The sequence below is a fragment of the Cibotium barometz genome, chromosome 19 (genome assembly GCF_041138505.1).
Source record: "Cibotium barometz isolate CiBa-2024 chromosome 19, ASM4113850v1, whole genome shotgun sequence".
In the NCBI taxonomy this organism is placed as follows: domain Eukaryota; kingdom Viridiplantae; phylum Streptophyta; class Polypodiopsida; order Cyatheales; family Cibotiaceae; genus Cibotium; species Cibotium barometz.
In genome coordinates this window covers 4,614,537-4,636,201 of record NC_141064.1, presented here as the reverse complement: position 1 = coordinate 4,636,201, position 21,665 = coordinate 4,614,537, and the positions used below count along the sequence as shown (strand labels likewise).

Here is a 21,665-nt window from a genome sequence, read left to right as displayed (position 1 = left end):
TATAGAGGGATCTTTAGAGCTGCACAAACGAGTTACGAAATGCAGCAGATTTATGAGAGAGTGGAACCATGGTATTTTCTTCTCCTCCACTCCTACAGGGCTTTCGTGGCAACATAGTGCCCCCGATTGGTTGATATCTCCCTACTATTGGTTTGAGATCTCCCTTTGTATGATTTTATATAACTTAATAGAAGTCAGAAAAAGAAAAATCTTACTCACACATGCACTTGTTTTAAAGAGTTCAGGATCTAAACCTTACTCATACATGCACTGTCATCCTTAATCTTACTCATACATGCATTGTTTTCTCTGTTTCAGGTTTCAATACATGGCAATGGATGACAGTAAGCAAAGAATTATGCCGTCTCCAGATGATAGATTGCCAAGTCGCAGCCAACCACTCTGCTATCCTGAAGCTGTCCTTCTTTTAAGGCCTGACAACCCTATTCTTGAAGGGGAGGTAAACTTTAAAATCAGCTACGCTTCATTTTATAGCAGTATATTCCATTCAAGGAGTTCTGAGTCTGTGGTTAACTGTAGCCGAGTGAGTTTACCAAGGTTCTGAATTTACCATAGTTTCATCAGGGAGCCACATTCCCGATTGTGCATGTTTTTAGAGATCCCATAATGTAGATTCATGATCCTATGATACACAGTTGTGATTCCTTCTGTCTCATTATTCACAGGTCGATGACAAATATCAATACTCATGTGAGAACAGGACCAATAGAGTGCATGGTTGGTTAAGTATGAAGCCCTTGATAGGGTTTTGGATAATCACTCCTAGCTTTGAGTTCCGAAACGGAGGCATAACAAAACAAAATTTGACTTCTCATGTGGGCCCAACAAGCCTTTCTGTAAGTACAACAAGCAAGGCTCATGCATCAATTAAATAAAGTATTCACCACCCCAAATATGTAAGAGTTTTCCGCACTAACTGGGGGAGGAACAAGGTTGCTTTTTGATGGGTGTCTGTTTTTGGGCATTTCTGCTGTTAAAAAAAAGGGCATTATTTTTAATAAACCCCTCAATTTCAAAGGTGACCCAGCCCGTCAAAAATCATCCTTGCGAGGGAGTATGCATATGATCAGTATTTTTAGAAACTGTATCTTTGAATGTAAAGTGACATGTGTAAATTTGCTGTATCCTGATCTTTACAAACTATTCTGACTTATGGAAAATCAAAATAGATATTCTCTCTCTATATCTTGATTTGTGAACTTTCTTTTTTAGGTGTTCCACAGCGGTCATTATGCAGGCACACCACTTTATGCACAATTCCGAAATGGTGAATCATGGAAGAAAGTATTTGGTCCTATTCGGATCTACTTAAACTCAGCTCAAGCAGGATCTTTGGAATCAGACCTGTGGGAAGATGCTAAACAGCAGGTGCCGACCCATCAATAAGGCCATTCATGCGTATAATGCATTGACTTAAACATGAAATAGCGAGCATGTGATCTTGGACCTGCATACTCTCAGTAATATAAATTTGAATCAGAACTGCAGTTTGGAAATCTCTACTTATTTATCTCTGACACTAATAATCAGTCATTGCCCATATCTGTGCAAAATGACTTGTCAACAGAAGTGTGCCCTAAAGCAAGCCCCTTCGATGCAATACATTTCTTGTTCTCAAGTTGCAGCAGCTCTCCTAGGGTGTTAAGAAGATAGGGCACCATACTCTACAATAAAATCGATATTGTTGCATCTTATAGAACTCCAGTAACTTTAGAAATGATCTTTCATCTAATAGTGCTCTCCAGCTGGATGCAAGCCTTTTCCGCAGTGGCAAGCAGGTACTTTTGCCAGCTAATGAGAACTAGTATGATAGCATCTTGCCTTCCTGTAAGGTGTATGCTAATCTTGCTCTCTTGCAAGGAACAAGCCACATATTATCTTACCCCATATGTGAGCCGTCAAGCATTATTGCTTTCATGCTAATAACATCTTTCCCTAAGGGGAGATTGTTGCATGCAACCAGTGTGATCGTAACACACAGCAAGGCGTACATGCGATAGAGCTGTAGAGAGAGAATACGAAGAGTCAACATGAGATTGGGTCCCAATCTACCCACTTAAGGGCCCCCTCTTGCAAGCAGGAATATTTTCTTTATTGCTTTGGAGAACTTGTTTACAATGTAGAAAACTTAATGATGACGGTTGACTGAGGATTGCCAAACACAAGGACGATGTAGACCAAATGTCGGCTGAACCATCAAGCGGACAGAAGACAACTCTGAAGCTACTTTGGAAGCCTTTATGCACACGTGGATCTGCTGAGGGAGATGCAAGAATGAAGGCTCAATGCTGAAGAAGACTTTGGGATGCCTTGGATTGAAGCACAATGAGATGCTTCACTATAGATATGTATGCACAAGTCAAAGACTCAAGTATACATGCCACATGGCACCTCAATGCATGGGTGCATGTGACATTCCCTCGTGCTTAGCTTGGCGATGCTTGCATGGCCTCCAAGTAGTCCGCCAATATCTGTGGGTGCTCTTGGAAGAACTCCTCGTTGAGCTAGACGGCTTCTGAGTGCCTTGGTCCCAGAACTTGGTGTAGAACTTGTTTAAATCTTCGACCGTCACCATGCTTCCACTTGTGGAGGAGAATCTGCTCGGGCTCGATAACTTCGGCTTCATCGACCACTCTTCAGGCTACTGCTTATCTGGAACCTCTTGGAAAGATTGTCCAACATAAGGCTTCAACCATGAGCCGTGGAAGACATCATGCATAGTCCAACTCTCTGGTAACTTCAACTTCATGGAGACATCACTGAGCTTCTTCACAAGGGGAAATGGGCCTTGGGACAACGCTGGTCCACTTGCTTTTAACGGTTGCTTCATGATGCAAAGAAATACCCAATCTTCCTCCTTGTAGTTGACATCATGTCTAGACTTGTTGGCTTCATGGCTCGCCCTCTTGCTTATCATCAAATACTGCTGGAGGTACTAGATTTAAAGCGGCCAAAAATTGAACGACATTTGCAATCAAGGGTGAGGGGTAGGGTAGCTTTGGTGGTGACCACTGTAGAGAGGACGACGCTTTGGTGGCTTTCTCAGCTTGCCACTTGGTACAATCCTTCTTACCATGGCCTACTTGATAGCAGAAGAAACAACGGTTCTCTGCCTGGTAGCACTTTTTCTCATCTGCCTAGAGATAACCTCCAGTAATGCCCTCCTTGACCTTCTCCTAATGCTTCGTCTTTGTGTTTTTCTTCTTGCTTGAGGTGCTTTGAGACTCGTTGTCCTTATTGTCTTTACTGTTCTGTGCTCCCTTATCCGGCTGGAATGATGATTACTGCTGGTGTTGGGATTTGGGGCTTGTTTGGACCTGCTTGGCCTTGCCTTTGTTTAGCATCATCTCCTGATTCTGAGCTAGAGTCAGAGCCCGATCATATGACTCACGCTTTCGTATAGGAAACTGGATATTCGTATCCAATCCCATAAGAAACTGTTTCAAGTTTTCTTCTTCCAACTTCCCCAATTGTTGTGCAATGGTAATGAACTTATTAGAATAGGTCAACACTAGAGCTCTATTTTGGGAGAGTTTGTAAAACTCATCCTCCAAATTGGTCATGTATTGGGGTGGAAGAACCCTAGCTTTGAGGTTGGACACAAAAGTTTTCCATATGTAATGAGATGTACCAGTGGTTGGATCTGTATGAAAACCCAACCAATGTTGCCACCAAGTAATGGCTTCCCAAGTGAGGTACGTACTGAAGTTGGGCTGAGCTTGGATGACAATGGTGAAGGAACTCGGACGAGGTGCTAGTTTGGGAAGTGCTGCGATCAGACTGGCCTATAAGCTAGTGTTTGCTGATGCTAGAGTTGCATGGCTTCCCGATCGAGCTTGTGTTGATGTTCCAGAGCTGCATGTTCTGCTTGGCACCGGACTTCATCATCCCTTGGCCTTTCGTTCCTCAACAAAGTTCCCGGTGTCCTTGTTGCTCCATGAGAAGAAGCATGTGTTCAAAATCTAGGGATCTTGCTCTTTAGGCTTTTTTGCTTCTTTCACTTGTTGAATTTGTAACTTTAGTAGCCTGTGTTTCTCCTTCAGCTCTTGAAGGAATTTTTTAGTGCTTTGCGGAAGCGTTTCTTCTTTTGTGGTGTCCTCTTGGACACTTTCTTCTGCAGTAGTGTCTTCTTCTCTTGACGTGGTGAATGGCTGGGTGGTTTTTCTTGACCTTAGGTTTACCATCCACGGAATGCTCTCATTGTAGGTAGCCAAGCTAGGCCACGACCAGTTGCTCTAATACCAATGTAGCATGCAACCGGTATGATCGTGTAATGCACAGCAAGGCCTTCTTTACACTTTTATGTTAGTGAGAGCATGAAGCAATCCACTTTAAATCTTTATTCACAAGCGATAGAGCTGTAGAGAGAGAATACGAACTAGATTGGGTCCCAATCTACCCACTTGAGGGCCCCCTCCCACAAGCAATAGTATTTGCCTTATTGCTTTGGAGAACTTGTTTACAATGCAGAAAACTTAATGATGACAGTTGATTGAGGATTGCCAAATGCAAGGACGATGTAGAGCAAACATCGGCTAAACCATCAAGCAGACTGAAGACAACTGTGATACTACTTTAGAAGCTTTTATGCACACCCAGATCTGCTGAGGCCTGAGGGAGATGCAAGAATGAAGGCTAAATGCTGAAGAAGACTTCGGGATGCCTTGGACTGAAGCACAATGAAGTGTTTGGCTGTAGATATGTACGCACAACTAAAAGACTCAAGCATACATGTCTCTGCTCTTTATTTATCGTGCTGAATTGAGTAAGAATGAGATGATTTCAGCTATGGATTGAAGGGCGCTTATATAGGCATACCCAGATGCTGATCGGTTTTACCTACTGCTGTCAGCCTGTTTTTATGTGCCCATGACTGCTGAATATGGCATTAAATGCTTTTTTTTCCATGTAGGGCTGGTGCTGGACAACAGGCCTATGTGGGCTGGCCAACTGATCAATGCTTCTACATGATTGCTATATCTATGCTAGGATGACCAACATGGACTGACTCTTCTCCAAGTAGATTAAGTGACAGACTCTTAACACCTAAGGCTTGAAAAGACCTACGTAGCTTGTGGATGACATGTCCCACAATGGGGTCACGACGAATGATGCATAATCCTAAAAAGGTACTAAAACTGTACAAGTATAGCACCGATGATGAGCAAGTGTGTCACATGGCACCTCAGTGCATGGGTGCTTGTGAGACAGAGATATAAGCCCATCTCGCTGCACAAAAAGCAAGTGGCTTCTCATTGGCTGTGATTCCCTAAGTGCTGTTTGAGAGAGAAGAAAGAAAGTTACATTAACATCTACAAAAGGCCAAAATGACCTATGAGACCAAAAGATTACATCATGTCCATGGAATACATCATAATGGGTACTAAAAACAAAAGAAAGGAACAAGAGCTGAAGTGCCAAAGCTGATCCCAATACATAAGAGTGTCAAGCTCTCACATCACCCTAAAATATCCCGCATAGTGTGTTGCATCATGGTACCCAATGTAGTAAAGCTGAGCTGGCGGGAGAAAGTCCTGTGGTGGTGGGAAATGATGGCTTTAATCCTCCTGTGGTGGTGATGCGAGCGTGGGCGGGGTCCACGGGGTCGGGGGTGTCGGGCTCTGCATAGCTCGATGGCTTTATCTAGTGTCACTCCTCTCGGCCGGGCTCCTGCATCAACCTAGAGGTCAAGTGTAGTGGGTGGATCTGCTCTTGGAGCCCTAGTCTGGAAGAAGTTAGTGAGAGCTCTCTCTGCTGGTCCTTGTGCGGGTGCAGCTGGTTTGGGCTGCAATAATCCAGAAGGAAGAGCCCTAGACATCTTTGGTTTGGGAAATCCATGATCTTGGAAAGTGGTCCAAATCTGTCTCGGAAGAGGCAGTGGAACCTCCCCCTGTTCTCATAGTTTACCGCGCATTGGCATATATAGTGGCCCTCTATCTCAGCCTTTGTATGACAAGCTGGCATATCCTGCCCTCTAGTGCAGCTGGCCCCGCCTATATCTGGCTGACTCCACTCTAAATTCATGGGATGAGGTGCGGATCTATCCAATCGCACATCGCATCCTGAATGACAGATGTGTGTCCTTGTAGCGCGGGCGCATGATGAATCCGTCCTTTGTCAAGTGAAGAAGATGATCTGTGTAGAAGGCCATCTTCGTCCCCAGGGGCTGAACAGGTGAATGCAAGGTCCTCTGAGTTTCACAATGTCCTTCCTGATGACACTATTCAGCTCTGTGCGGTTGAGAGCAAAGGAGGGGGCCTCTATGCTGTATTGAAACAGGGGGAGTGCCCCCATCAGCATGCCATGTATACCGAGCCAAGTGCTCATCTGTGCATACTAGCACTACGTGTCTCTGTCTACCACAAGCTCTCTCGAGGACTCTGGGGTGAGCTGGGGGTATCTATTTGGTGGGAGCTGCCATAATCTATGCCAGTACGTCACTGTCTGGAATAGAGCCTTTGTCACAATCGGTGCACCCCCCATCTTTGCTCGCACAATCTCATGTGGCATTGAAGGCTTATACCTAATCATGTGCAAGATCATCATCAGTAGGGGCCTCTCCATCGGCTTCCACCCATCATATACCTGTTCCGTATCTGTCTTAGCTAGCCCCGCCCCCTGCTCCCACACTTCCCCCCCCTCCCCCTCCCCACCCCCCCCCCCCCCCCCGCGCGTCTCCTCATGTGGTACAAACTGGGACCCCAGATGGGAGCTAGTGCAGGTGTGACTAGTGTGTCAAATAACCAGAGCTTTGTCCTCGGCTCATGAAACTGTATCTGTGAACACTACCTCTCAAGTGAGCCCAGGGTTGCATAACCACGCATCAATATGCTTTCGGCTGCCTTCCGCATAGAGAACCGCGGTCCACCAAAAGTGATCCCAAGATATACATAAGAGGTCACATGCTCCACGGGCTCCCCACTGTATGTAAATTGCGGTGCAGATCTGCCTATCAAGTGCAGGGAGGTATTAAAGATCATAGCCTTGGTATTCCCAAGGTTCACAGTGGGGTCTTGATCCTCGCAAAGGCCCGTAATGCATCCAAATAACTCTATAGCCCCTTTGATTAGTCAAAGATAAGGACAATGTCGTCTACATACAATAGGATAGGTATCAAGACTCCTGCCAATCGTGCTCCTGGTCCTCCCTATCTGTCTATGTAGTCAAATATCTCATCAATATATAGCCCGAATAGAGTAGGAGATAGGGGGCAGCCTTGTTTCCGGATAGTGTTATGTATGACCTCTGAGTCATCTCCTGGGGCAGCCTTGTTTCCGGATAGTGTTATGTATGACCTCTGAGTCATCTCCTGGGGCCCGTACTCGGCCAGTGAGACAGACCCGTAAAGTGTGAGGAACCCCCAAAGCATATTTGTTGGTACTCCCATATCTTGAAGTCTCCTCATGAATTTGGCCCATGGGATAGTGTCAAAAGCCTTACGGAAGTCCACAAAGAAACAATATATCCGACACCCGTGAACCCTCCCCTCCTCAATGATCCCCCGTGTGGAGTGTCCATTGTGGAGTGTCCCCTCGGAAACCTGCTTGCCCTAGTGCTCTGGGTTTCTGGAGTGTGCTCCTCCGCTCATGTGCTAAGCCCATGCTCCAAGATGGATCCATAAATCTTGGCCAACGTGTGACCAATCATAATAGTCCTGTAGTTATTGGGGTCCATGGGGTCACTTGGCTTCAAAATGGACACAATGGTATTAGAAGACCAACTGGCGGGCCGTCACATAAGGCCCTGTTAGACATATGAACCAAAAGTGGAGCTAACACATTCCTCGCATGGAAGAAGTTCTCGGCAAGCAGCCCATCATGATCCTGTGCTCTCCCATTCTGCATCCTGTCAATAGCATCTCTCATCATGCTCAAGTTGAAGAAGAAAGAATGGGGGGGATGAGGTTAGGTGGGTGAGGGAGGGCTGGTTGTCCAGGGACGTTGTAAAGGGAGGTGGCGTAGGTATGCCATATGGCGTGTGAGGTGATTAGGGTCAGTAGGTGATGATCCTAGAAGATCCTTATAGCCTCCTTGCAGTCCCATCCCAGAAATAACTGGTACAGCTCCTGCTCGAGATTGGCTAGATAGGCTTGCTTCTTCCTCTGTGTGAGACGTCCGAAGATCGTCGCTCACGCCTGCTGGTGAGTGGTGAAGCCTCCTCCCGTTATTGCAGGTGGGCACGGGTCTCGTAGCACTTCTCATCATACCAGCTATTCTGTGGAACAGTCCCACTTGGTGGTCTGGGAGTGGCTCTGGTGTGGGATGGTAGTTGTGGCGGATGTATGAAGGGTGGTTGCTAGCTTTGTGGTAAGCTCATCAAGTGGGATGTGTGGGTCGAGGTCGGAGAGGGTGTGGAACATGTGGGCGGAGTAGAAGGAAGAGGTCTCCCTGATGAAGTGATATCTTGGGTGGCGATGATGTGGTAGAGCAGGTGGCTGAGTGGTGTGCTGGCATGTGAGGGAGAAGGCTAAGTATATATATGGATGCTCCAAGTGTCCAAGTGGATGGGAGATGGAGATGTGTGCTAATATTATCTAATGTTTTCATCCACATGTGATGTGTGCTAATATTATCTAATGTTTTCATCCACATGTGATGTGTGCTAATATTAACTAATGTTTTCATCCACATGACATTTTCATCTTAACACATCACCAAGCATACAATAATTAGGCCAATGGCACTGGGCACATAGAGAGAGAGAGAGAGAGAGAAATGAAATGAAATGAAATGAAATGTTATATTAACGTCTTCAAAAGGCCATAATGACCTATGAGACCAAAAGTTACATCATGGTGGATCTGATACAATGTCTGGATAAAAAAACCCAGAAAATGAAAAATAAAGATGATACTACTGGCACCTAGAAAATGAAACTGGAACTGGAAGGTACACTATGGAGGTACCTCCATCTCATAATATGTGCCGCATCGGACACTGGCGGATCTCCTCAATATCCTCTGTGGTCAGCACCCTGACTGGGTGTCTCGCATGCCTCGCAAGAATAATCCGAATCTGCCGCTGCAACCTCCGTCTATGCTGGGATGCCCTCCTCCGTGGTCGTGGGCGTCTGGACCACCCAAGCTCAATCGCACGATCAATCAGTGTACCCCTGGTGAGAGAGAGAGAGAGAGAGAGAGAGAGAGAGCGCAAAGTAGGGGATTGTCACCCACATCATCCATGAATATGAGAGTAACATCAAATATCACAAAGCCCTCAATGGATCACATGTTAACCCATTTCTACAATCCATCCCAATCCACATGACATCTCCATCTTTCATCCACTTGGCTACAATGCCCGATACACATCTCGTTCTCTTATGCTAATTCAATAGATTTCTCTTCTTCTCTAATATCTTATACTATTTCTTGCTTACTTGCAATCCTACTGTGATGTCGTCCTACCGCGATGCCGACTGAACCTACCCCATCGAAGTCGACGAATACGGCCACATGCACTTCATGGAAGATTGTGACCCCCTGACAACGACGACGTGATTAGCTAGAGTTAATCTCTTCTTTTCATTAATCATTTTGTAGATCTTCTTTGAAGCATATACTTAATCTCGACGCCAGCCCCTATTGATATCATATTTGAAGGTACCCTTGATGCATCTTTATATTCAGACCCAACTCCAAAATAAATATACATGTAACTACTCTTTTTGGAAATAAATAAATAAATATATAACTATTTCTCCAAAAAAAGAAAGAAGAAGGGGTGAATCCAGCAAGGCTGGGTTTTCAGAAAACCAAAAGGGTGCTTTGAAATTGGAAGAAGGGTGCTTTGAAATTTACACTTTAAAGTGATACTATTATGGGTTGCTTTTCATATTCGGCGCTTGAGATAATAACAATTGGTACGACTTCTACATATAACTTTTCTCTAGGCAAATGCGAGGATTCCCATGTTAAAATAATGTGCATATTATATACTCATGGTAGTCAACCCACAAGACTATATAAGTGTCAACTCCATTATGCATAGTATGGACTAGATACTATGACATCTCCACTAACGTCATTAGTGCCCAATAGTGGGTGTAGAACTCTGTATCAAGATATGCTCTCACACACGCACTCCACACACTTTTTTGGTAATATCCAGTGCAGTATATTTATATGCTCATAAATTTACAAGATGGGAAGTCTCCGAAGCGGAGAGTATCCCAAATGTCAGAAACATAAAGAGAAAAGCTCTAAACAAGAAGCATCCATATCACCCTCATGGCAGGCATCATATAAGGATTGCCGCAATGAGGCTCTGAAGGATTCATATGACTGGTGATTCTGCCGACCCAAGTATGCCAAATTATGCTCACTCCAAATTGTCCAAAGAGCCCAATATCTCACCCAAGAGAGAAATAGTGAATATTGGGACAAGGACCGCATATATCTGCCAAAAAGCGAGAAATGTTTCCCGAATATGTGACTAGGGAAACGGAGCCGAAGAAAATCTGAAATTCTCCTGAGGAGGATCCTGGAACAAGGGCAGTGCCAAAGCAGATGAAGAACAGTCTCTGAGGGAGCCTGACATCTTAGACATGTGGAAGGTGCAATGTGACGTTTAGCAAGTATGACCCCCCACTGATAATGTGCCTGTCAAACATCTCCAAAGAAAAAGTCTTTGTTTCAATGGCATTTTACACTTCCACAACATCCGGAGATTCTTTGGCTACCATGAGAGGGGCTTCCTTATATGCCACAGAGAATTAGCATGTTGATGAATCCATGGGGCAGGCTGAAGAAGCCTGTAGGCTTTGATAGAGGTTAAGGCAGGAAGGGGAATAGGATGAATGCATGTAGTAGATGGCTGCAATTGCCAATCCATAAGCCTGTCTGTGTCAGCCACGGGTGGAATAGGTAAAAAGGGATGCAATAAATCAGCAATTTTCTTCCATATCAACCTATGATGCATTCCCAATGCATAGGTAACAGTGGCCCGGGGAAAGGATAAGACATATCCCCGATCATCTACCACATCATGTATGTACCTAATTCCCAATTTCATAAGATTGTATGCCCGAACAGGTTCCTGTAAAGCAAGTGGAGTGTCAAAGATGGCACTCCAATGAAAACTTTCTTTCCTCATCGAGTTTGTCTCCAAGCAATTATTAGGAGCCCATTTGACCTTAGAGAGAACTTGTTTCCAGTCAAGTATGAGGGCAGTAGAGTAAGGACAACCAGGTATCCTCCCTACAAATCTCCCAATCACAACCTCCCAATGATCCGTAATCCAATGACCATAAGCACAAGTCCTCATGTTGACACACATGGATGCTAACATACAAGTCCATGGCTGCTGTTGACGGAAGAAAGTATGCAACATTGTAGCCTTCCTTGCAAGTACATGATATTTTATATTGAGGACATTAAGTCCACCATGCATCCTTGGGGAGCACACCATTTCCATCTTCATCAGTCTCAATGCTTTTACAACAGTTTTTGTCTTCCATAATATCTCCATAGCTTGAGACATAAAAGCTGAAATATCCCTGGAAGACCAATGCAGCAAGGGCAAATAGAACTGGACATAGGACATCACAATGGATTGTACTATTCTGAGCCTGATATGAAGAGGCCAAGTAGAAATCTTCGAGTATTCCAGTTTCTGTTGAAGTCTCTGGAAAATCCATTTTAACTGCTGCTTTCTGGTGATATGCCATCCTATGGGATATCCCAAATGCCTGACAATATCTCTGGAATGCACCACCTGACCCGGCCAAAGAATAGAATGCCACTCACATTGTTTCAGGGGGAGTAATTTAGATTTTTCAAAATTGACATGCAATCCCGCTGCTAACCCATATAAAGAAAGAGTGGCCATAAGCATGCGAAGTTCCTGAAGAGAATTCTGTGGCAAGAAGAAGGAATCATCAGCATATGCACTCCACACACACACACTTTTTTTTTTTTTTGTAAAACCAGTTGAAATTGCATTATATCATATGTACAAAAGGGTTTGACATCAAGAGGATGTCTGAACCCTAGAACTTAAAAACAACAGTAAAAAAGTTCTATGCAAGATCAGGGCAGTGCTCAAGAAAAGAGCCTATCCATCAGAAACAGTAAAAGAAAAGCTGAACACAAGAAACATCCAAATCTTCCTCATGCACGGCATCATATAAGGACTACCGCAACGAGGCTCGGAAGAACTCATAAGGGTGCTGAAGGGGTGAATTCAGATATGCATGATTTTGCTGTAGCCAGAGGGTCCATAAGGCCCAGTATTTGATCCAATGGAAGAAAAGAGAATACTGTGACAAAGAAGCTGATAACATGCCAAACATCCAGAAAAACGTGTAGAACCTGTGTGTAGGAAATTTGAGAGATAAAAAATAGGAGATCTTGTCCAGAAGCTCTCTGGAATATGAACAAGACCACAATAAATGCGGAATACTCTCAGTAGTATGATGACATCTTGGACAAAGAGGAGAGGCAATCCTTCTTTGAGCCAATTTCACTCCCACTGGAAAAATACCGACAATGCATCTCCAGAGAAAGAGTCTCTGCTTCAATGGCATTTTCAACTTCCATATCAATGTTAGTTTTGCTTTCCACCAAGCTAAAGACTTATCCAGATGCCAAAGAGAATTAGCATGCTGAGCAATCCATGGAGGAGGTAATATCAATCGATAAGCCTGTATAGAAGTCAATAGATGCAAAGGTTGAGAGGATAATCTTGAACTTGAAGACTGAAGATGCCAATCTTGAAGCCTGTCTCTTACATCCAATGTTGGAATCGGAATGAAAGGGTGTAAGAGATCTGCAATAGCTTTCCATATAGATCTATGATGCATCCCAAGATTGTATTGTTGGCATGCTGCCGGAAAAGAAAGAATTTGCCCTCGAGTATCTACCACATCGTCAATGAACCGGATGCCCAACTTCATAAGATTGTAAGCTCTAATTGGTTGTTGTACAGCAAGGGGAGAGTAAAAAACAGCACTCCAATGTATGCTTTCCATTCGAAGCGAGGAAGCTATAGAAGCAGGATGGGGAGACCATTTGATGCAAGAGAGCACTTTCTTCCAATCCTGAATCAAGGAAGTAGAAAATGGACAACCAGGGATTTTACCTTGAAATTTGCCAAGTACTACTTCCGATGGATCAACTAACCAACGACCATAAGCATTTGTGCGCATCTGACCACACAAAATTGCCAACATGATAGACCAAGGCTGCTCTTGTTGAAAAAAGGTTTTGAGCATAGTGATCTTTCTTGCCAGCACATGAAATTTGATGTTTATAATATTCAAACCACCATGCATTCTTGGCGAGCAAAGCAGGTCCATTTTGAGCAACCTTAAAGCTTTTTTATGAAGCTTAGTGTTCCAAAAAATCTCCATGGCATGAGACATAAAAGAAGAAAGATCTCGAGATGACCAATGTAAGAGAGGAAGGTAGAACTGGACATAAGCCAGAACAATGGACTGAACAATTCGAACCGTACATGCAATGGCCAAGTGGAGATCTTCCAATATTCTAATTTGTCCTGAATTTTGTTTAGCACCCAAGATATTTGTTGCTTATTTCTGATTTTCCAGCCAATGAGATAGCCCAAATGTCTTACTATGCTTTCCGGATAAATAATCTGGCCGGGCCACAGGATAGCATGCCAGTCACAAAGCTTGAGAGGTAAGAGTTTTGATTCCTGAAAATTAATTTTTAGACCAGTTGCCAACCCAAAATCTGAAAGAGTATCCATCAATAGACGAAGCTCCAAAGGACTGTTCTTTGGCATGAAGAATGAATCATCTGCATAAGCCTGTGCAATGAAAGGCTGTGAACCAGAAATCTGAAGCCCCTCTAACTGTCTAGTATCAACGAGATGATCCATATAAAGAAGCAAAGGATGCGAAGCAATAGCATAGAACAGAGCACTGAGAGGGCATCCCTGTCGAACTGATCGTTCTAGAGTCCAAGACTCAGACAAATGTTTCCCTATAAAGCATTGAGCAGTGGAATCTGAGTAAAGCCAATATATGACATTAACTAGCTTTGGCCCAAAACCAAGTTTAGACATGATTTGAGAAACATAATCCCACTGAACCGTATCAAATGCCTTTGCCACATCCACCTGCATGACCAAGACATCTTGAGCAGAGTATTTTGCATATTCGATTGCAATGAGAGTATTGGATATATTATCATGTATATGCCTTCTTGGAACAAAACCATATTACCTGGGATGAAGTCCATCATGAAGGATATCCTTTATCCGGTGTACCAACATTTTAGCAATAAGTTTATATATAACAGGCATCAAAGTGATAGGCCTCCAGTCATCCATTGTCTCACACAGAGGTTTTTTGGGCAGAAGCTTAACCAGACCATGCTTCCAAGCTGAGGGAAGATGTTGATGCTGCCAGGCTACATTAATGAGCTTCAAGATTGGACCCTTCAATTCAGCCCAGAAGGCTACAAAAAATTCAACCGTCAAACCATCCCAACCTGGGGATTTATGTTTACCCAAATGCTTGAGGGCTTCATCCAATTTAGTATCTGAAAAGGACATTTCCAGCATTGAAGCTTTTTGCAAAGAAACAATAGGAGAAACAAGGAATGGCAGTTGGACTAGGCGGATGAAGGATTGAGGGACACTCAGAAGCTAGATGCCCGAACTTGTGACAAGAGAAACAAGCTCCAGCAAAAATGCCCCATTTCAAAGTGAAATATTTCTTTCCCAAATTAACACCCTCAATCTCAACTGCAATAGAAGAGGGGGTTGGTCTATCAGTATCCCATAAGATGCAAAAACGATTTTTGTTACTTGTGGGACGAGGGGGACAGATCACTTGTCCCAATGTCATCGCTAAGCCTGGAAGCTCTGTTCTCATGTAATCTGGGAAATCAACGACTTCAACCCATACAGGGCAGTGATGTTTGATGAGATTCTGATAATCCTTATTAGGAGACCAAGGCATGATGTGCACCATTTGACGACCAAAAAATAAAGGGGACATTTCCAGCATCTTTTGTTTTGTCAATGCATCCAAGAGATGAACTTCATAAAATCCTCTGGAGGCAAAATAGACTCCTTCTACATAGCATCCACCTAGGAGAGAATTCACCCATTGTCCCACATCATTAGCCGAGGGTATTTTACCTAGAAAAAAGATGATGATTGCAGTTTGAGAGAGCTTCTTCAGAGGATGCACAAGAGAAGGCAACTTCATCTTGTAGGTGAGTTCCGGAGCAGGTAGTATCCATTCTCTTCTACTTTGTTGAAAATCCTCATTCAACATATCAAACACATAGGAAGCATCTTCAGATGAAGGAGCTATGGGGGGCAGAATTTCCCTTGATTTTCTTTTAGGTTCAGGGGAAAGAGCTCTCTTGACATAAAACTTGCTTGTTTCTGCCATCGAGACTATTCGATTCAGCAGAAAGACACAGATCAGAAAAAAGGGGACAGCTCTATTGGAAAAGTATCTTACACAGAAGGGAAAAACAGTGACCTGTAGGAGGCGCGCACACACACACACACACACGCACACACACACACACAGACAGTCCTATACACGCACACAGGTCGCAGAAGACAGGAAGAAGAGCAGATTGACGATGAGAAAACAGTGCAACTGGGAACAAGAGAAGGGAGCGAAGAGAGCTGCAGGGCCGACACAGTCCAGGAAGGAGCCCGACACAGTCCAGGAACAGGCGCCTCACCAGACGTGCTCACCCAGAGGGGGCGAGCGGATCGTCTAGGGAGCAGGCGAGCAGGTCGAGGGAGCAGGCCAAAACTCCACACACACTTTTTTTTTTGGTAATATCCAGTGCAGTATATTTATATGCTCATAAATTTACAAGATGGGAAGTCTCCGAAGCGGAGAGTATCCCAAAACTCCACACACACACACACACACACACACACACACTTTTTTTTTTTTGTAAAACCAGTTGAAATTGCATTATATCATAAATGTACAAAAGGGTTTGACATCAAGAAGATGTCTGAACCCTAGAACTTAAAAACAGCAGTAAAAAAGTTCTATGCAAGATCAGGGCAGTGCTCAAGAAAAGAGCCTATGCCCTATCCATCAGAAACAGTAAAAGAAAAGCTGAACACAAGAAACATCCAAATCTTCCTCATGCACGGCATCATATAAGGACTGCCGCAGCGAGGCTCGGAAGAACTCATAAGGGTGCTGAAGGGGTGATTTGGGGACACACACACACACACACACACACACACACACATAAGAGCATATATTCACACAAAGGTCTTCATATTGTGTTTCTGTCAAACCTCTAGGGATGCAAGGCAGACTCAGCCATAATGAAGCCTTGCACTAAGAGAAGTAGCAAATAGAAAGAATTAGTACAACCAATAAGTATTCGTGATCAGCTGCAACACCAATGGGGCGGAGAGAAATGGTAAAGTCCGGATGATTGCTATCAAGGAGAAATGAAATGATATATTAACGTCTTCAAAAGGCCAAAATAACCTATGAGACCAAAAAGGTTACAACAATTGGTGGATCTGATACAATGTCTGTGCAAGAAAAGCTAAAAACAACTAACTGAAACTGAAATAATTGTGAGGAAAAGTACGGTACTAGGAGCTCCTAATGGATAACATCTGGGAGGAAAACTCTAGCAACAAAGGTAAGCATCATACACATCACTATCCAAAGATGTCTCTCATCGGTCGATGGCGGATATCATGATGGAGAGAGAGCCCACCAAGTAGTCCTTTGTACTGGCTCCATGTCTGAAGGGGTAGCAAGTTAAAGAGATGGAACTAGGCCACTGGGCTAGGCCTTTGTAAATGGCCAGTCTATGAACCCCACCAAGGGCGAGGAAGTACTCCTCATAGTCTGTGCGGGTCTTCATGTCTTGCGATGTCCACTCAAGATCCGTGCCCACCATGTCGATCTCCTAGTACATGGGATCATCTGCCTCGAAGAAGGTGTAATATGTGGAAGCTTCGGAGAAGGATCGGTACTTCAAAACTCAGAAATCAGCACTCTTTTCGCGACGGAATTAACGCACAAACTGAAAGACGATGTGCAGAAAATAGAGAGAGAAGGGAGAGATGGAGAGGACACAGTATTGGGTCCCAATTACCCTCTGAAGGGCCCCCACCACGGATGGTGTATTTGCTTTATTAGAATGATGTAAATCCGAAAACAAATACAGAAACTTGACCTTTTCTTGGCTGGAAAACCTGCCCTTGACCTTCAGTCCTTCACCCCTTTGCGTTAGCAACCTCTTGGCTGTCCTGGCCCTTGTTTGCTTGGAGCACTTGGTGAATTATGAGATGCCCTCATTGATTTCTTGGCTGGGCTTTTATACCCCCTTTTGCATCCAGTCGGCCAGCTTCAGGAAGCTCCACGACTGGGTCTTTTTTAATAAAATGCTTTCACACTATAATAAATGCTGGCCACTCTACGCTTGCCTGCTGGACAGTTTCCAGGCTGCTGGGTACTATGCGCAGAGGTGTGGGACTGCCCCTACACCTGACCGACCTGCTGGATAGGGCTTTTGTCCCTGTCGGCTGCCTGTCCAGAAGCTCTAGAGCTGGCCGACAGCCCTTCCAGCCCATGCCATGGCTGGTGGGCATAGCTTGGGCCCTCTTGGCCCCTTGGGGGTGGTTCTACACCTCCCCCATGCCCACACTAAGGGTGCACGTGCAAATCTTCGCACTGGGGTAGCCCTATGGGCTGGCCCCATCTCTACATGCAAACCTACATGCCTACAGAGGTCTGGCATCCAGTTGCAAACCAGATACACAGAACATCTGACATCATTCCAGAGGGAGACTCACAGCGCGGACTGGCACTGCTTCATGTGCAGGACAGTGCACACCTGACCTTGGACTCATGTGCAGGACAATGCACACCTGACCTCGGACGACTGAGATGGATCCCTGGCTAACTCGTCCCGGACTGGGCTCACATGGGACCAGTTCACCATCCCAGGTCCTGCACCTTCTGTACAGAAATGTCTACGTGGCATCCAAGTGCGGGATGCACGTGACATCCCCTTCTGCTTAACTTGACGGAAGCTGCATAGCGTCCAAATAATCCGTCAATAATGTCGGATAGTCTTCGAAAAATTCTTTGTCGAGCCATACCGCTTCATGAGTTCCTCGGTCCTGAAACTTCGTGAGAAACTGTCGTAGTCTTCGGCCTGAGCCATGCTTGAAACGGTGTAGAAGGATCTGTTCTGGAACCATTACTTCTGCTTCATCAATAATGTCTGGTTCCGCTTCGTCTTTGACCTCTGAAGGGGGTGGACCTGCATATGGCTTTAACCAACTGACATGAAATTCATCGTGCATAGTCCAACTCGGAGGTAGCTTTAACTGCATAGACACCTCATTAATCTTTTTCTGGATGGGAAATGGTCCGAAGCTCCTGAAAGACAACTTTGGGCATCGCTTGCCCACCTGCTTCAATCTTTGCTTCATAATTCGAAGATACACCCAATCTCCTTCCGAAAACTTCATGTCCCTTCGGTCTTTATTGGCCTGTCGAGTGTAGGCCTCTTGCGCTTTAGCCAATCTGTCTTTAACGGACTCTAGGATCTCCTGGTAAGACTCCGTCACTCTGTTCGCCTCAGGTACTGAAGACGAAGTCTTGGTTAACAACGACTGGAAAGGCCTTCCAAACGCTGCCTCATATGGAGTCCTGCCAATAGCTGAAGAAAAAGAGTCATTCAAAACAGCTTGAACTAAAGGCAAAAACGATTCCCACTTACCTTGCTGATCGTGGACATAACACTTCAGCACATCAAAGGCCAACTGGTTGTATATCTCTGTCTGGCCATCTGTCTGTGGGTGGAATGCACTGGAAAAATTCAACTTAGTACCAAAATTATCAAACAATGCCCTCCAAAAATGACTGGTAAACTTGGCATCTCGGTCTGACACTATGGTCCTAGGAATCCCACCAATCGGGTACCAATGCCGAATGAATAGCTGGGCAACATCCTCGGCGGTCACATTGGCCCTGCAAGGAATAAGCATAACAAATTTGCTGAACCTGTCAACAATAGTTAAACACTGTGTATTACGCTTACTCGGACTGGGAGGCAGATTTGTGACAAAGTCCATCGAAATGTCCTGGAAAGGACCCTCAGGAATTGGCAAAGGCTGTAACAACCCTATCTTCTTTCCACGAGGAGCTTTCACCTTTTGACAAATGTCACAGCGTTGTACATATGTAAACACATCACGCCTCATCTTTGGCCAATAGTATTGCCGTTCTAATTTCTCCAGAGTCGAATTCATGCCCCTATGACCACCTGTAATGGCGTCATGAGCATCATGGAGAAGAGTTGCCTGGAATGATTTCATGACACATAGTCGGCCTTTGTAGAAAAGCCAACCATCGCGTATCAGAAAATGGCATGGTCCTGTGGCATCCAATGCCTGTTCCCACTGTGTACCGAATTCCTCGGAATCCGCGTACGTGTGCTTCATGTCTTCTAGTCCTGTACCAACAAGGTCAAGTCTAGTGGTCTGAATCGCAGATACTTGTCCCTTCCTGCTCAAAGCATCGGCCACTGGATTGGCCTTTCCTGGAAGGTACTCAATCATCCCACCGAACTGCTGGAATATCTGACTCCAGCAGTGTTATCGATCACTCCACTGTGCACTTGGCATCGTCTGAATCCAGCGCAATGCCTGATGGTCAGTGCGAACCTCGAAGTCACGGCCATACAGGAAATGTTTCCAATGTTTCAAGGCCTGTATAACTGCTAGGAGTTCACGATCATAGACTGAGTAGTTCTTTTCGGCGGGCAGTAACTTACGAGACATGTAAGCTACTGGATGACCATTCTGTTGTAATACACCTCCAATTCCGATGTTACTCGCATCGGTGATCACTTGAAATGGTTCGTCCCACGAGGCAAGGGCTAAACAAGGCGCTTCTGACAAAGCCACATTGAGGTTCTGGAATGCCTCCAACGCTCGTGGAGTCATTCGAATCTTTTGCCTCCTTGTTTTCACTCCCTTTAGCAGATCGGTGAGGTCTGCCGAGAGATCAGAAAACTTGTCAATGTGGGTGGAATATGCCTGGCATATACCCACAAATGATCTAATGTCATAAGCGGTCTGAGGTACTTCCTAGTTAACAATCTCGGCCACCTTAGCCGGATCAAGTCGAATGCCTTCAGCACTAATTATATATCCCAAGTAATGTACCTGGAACAGATAAAATTCTGACTTCTTTTCATTGACATAGAGCTCGTTGCTTTCCAGCAACTTAAGGACTTTCTCCACATCAATGTCATGTTGCTCAACTGTAGCTGAAAATATGAGTATGTCGTCCAGAAATATGAACACACACACTCCAATCAACTCCCGGAAAATACGCATCATCATGCGGTTAAATGTAGCTGGGGCGTTCGTCAATCCAAATGGCATAACCACAAATTCATAGTGGGCCCGTTCTGTACGGAAGGCTGTCTTGGGGATGTCCCCCTCTACAATCCGTACCTGGTGGTACCCACTCTTTAAATCCAGCTTGGAGAACACCTTAGCTCCATTCAGTCAATTCGAGGCATCGGGAATCTGCTCTTGATAGTCAGCTTGTTGAGTGCACGATAATCGACACACAACCGAGAAGACCCATCTTTCTTCTTGACAAATAAGATCGGTGCTGCAAATGACGACACGCTGGGGCGGATGAAGCCAGCTTGCAACAATTCTTGGAGTTGGCGGTCCAACTCCGATTCCATTGCCTTAGAAAGGCGATACGGAAACTTACTCGGGGGTTCCGAGCCTGGGAGGAGGTCAATCTTGTGATCCTCCGGTCTGGACGGGGGGAGCTGGGGAGGGAGACTGTCCCGAAGCAAAATCTTATGGAACTTTTCATGGAGAACCGAGTAGTTCTCGGAAGCACTGGCCACCGTCTGGGCTGTCTGGATGTAAATCATCGCACACTGTGCGCCTTTCCTGACTGCTCGCTTAGCCTGCAAGTGGCTTATGAGCGGAAAGTTTGGAATCCCTGGCTCACACTTAATGGTCACCGGGGTGTTTGACACATTCTGATCAATCTGGAACGTGTGCTTGTCCCACTTGACATCAAGAAGAAACTTGTGAAACCATTGGATAACCAAAATTATGTCTGCTCCTACAAGAGGGGCAACCATAAAGTCACGCACAAACTCTATGCCCTGAATCACTAACTTAGCACCTAGAGCTTCATACTTGACGCTCGTTGTCATACCTGTGCTAAAACCCTCAACTTGTTTGTCCACCGGAGTCAGCTCGAAACGGGCACGCCTAGCGGCCTCTTCCATGATCACATCCTCCGTGCTGCCGGCTGTCAAACAAGACAACGACTCTCTGGCCACCTATGTAGCCAAAGGACTTGAGCAATTCGTTGCGCTCATACTCCTGGTCATGGGCGCCCTTCTGCTTATCTTCGAGCTCCTGGCTAATAATTGCTCCAACTGAAGCACTGGGGGTTGAAGAACTAGGGGTAGCCGCTGGGGTTTGTGTGGGAGCTGTGCTCACCACGGAAGCTGTGGAGGCGGCAGCGGCCTTTGGAGGCTTCTTCGGACAATCTCGAGAAGTATGTCCTTTTGTGTGACAAAAGAAACATCTACCCTCCTTCCTGTACTGAGAAAGCTCCTCAGCACTCAACTTGCCACCTGTCTTGCCTGCCTCCCCTTTCTGGTCTAC

At 45.1% G+C, this 21,665-nt stretch overlaps 1 protein-coding gene across 3 annotated transcripts in view; it reads left to right on the top strand.

Annotated features, from left to right (window-relative positions):
- Positions 1 to 21,665, top strand: part of LOC147628123 (uncharacterized) — a 230,797-nt gene that overhangs the window by 62,339 nt on the left and 146,793 nt on the right. For all 3 annotated transcript variants that reach the window (XM_086813146.1, XM_086813145.1, XM_086813144.1), the window contains exons 7-9: positions 319 to 460; positions 687 to 857; positions 1,234 to 1,389. In XM_086813146.1, coding sequence (XP_086669272.1) covers positions 319 to 460; positions 687 to 857; positions 1,234 to 1,389 — 469 coding nt within the window. The remainder of the gene's footprint in view (positions 1 to 318; positions 461 to 686; positions 858 to 1,233; positions 1,390 to 21,665) is intronic.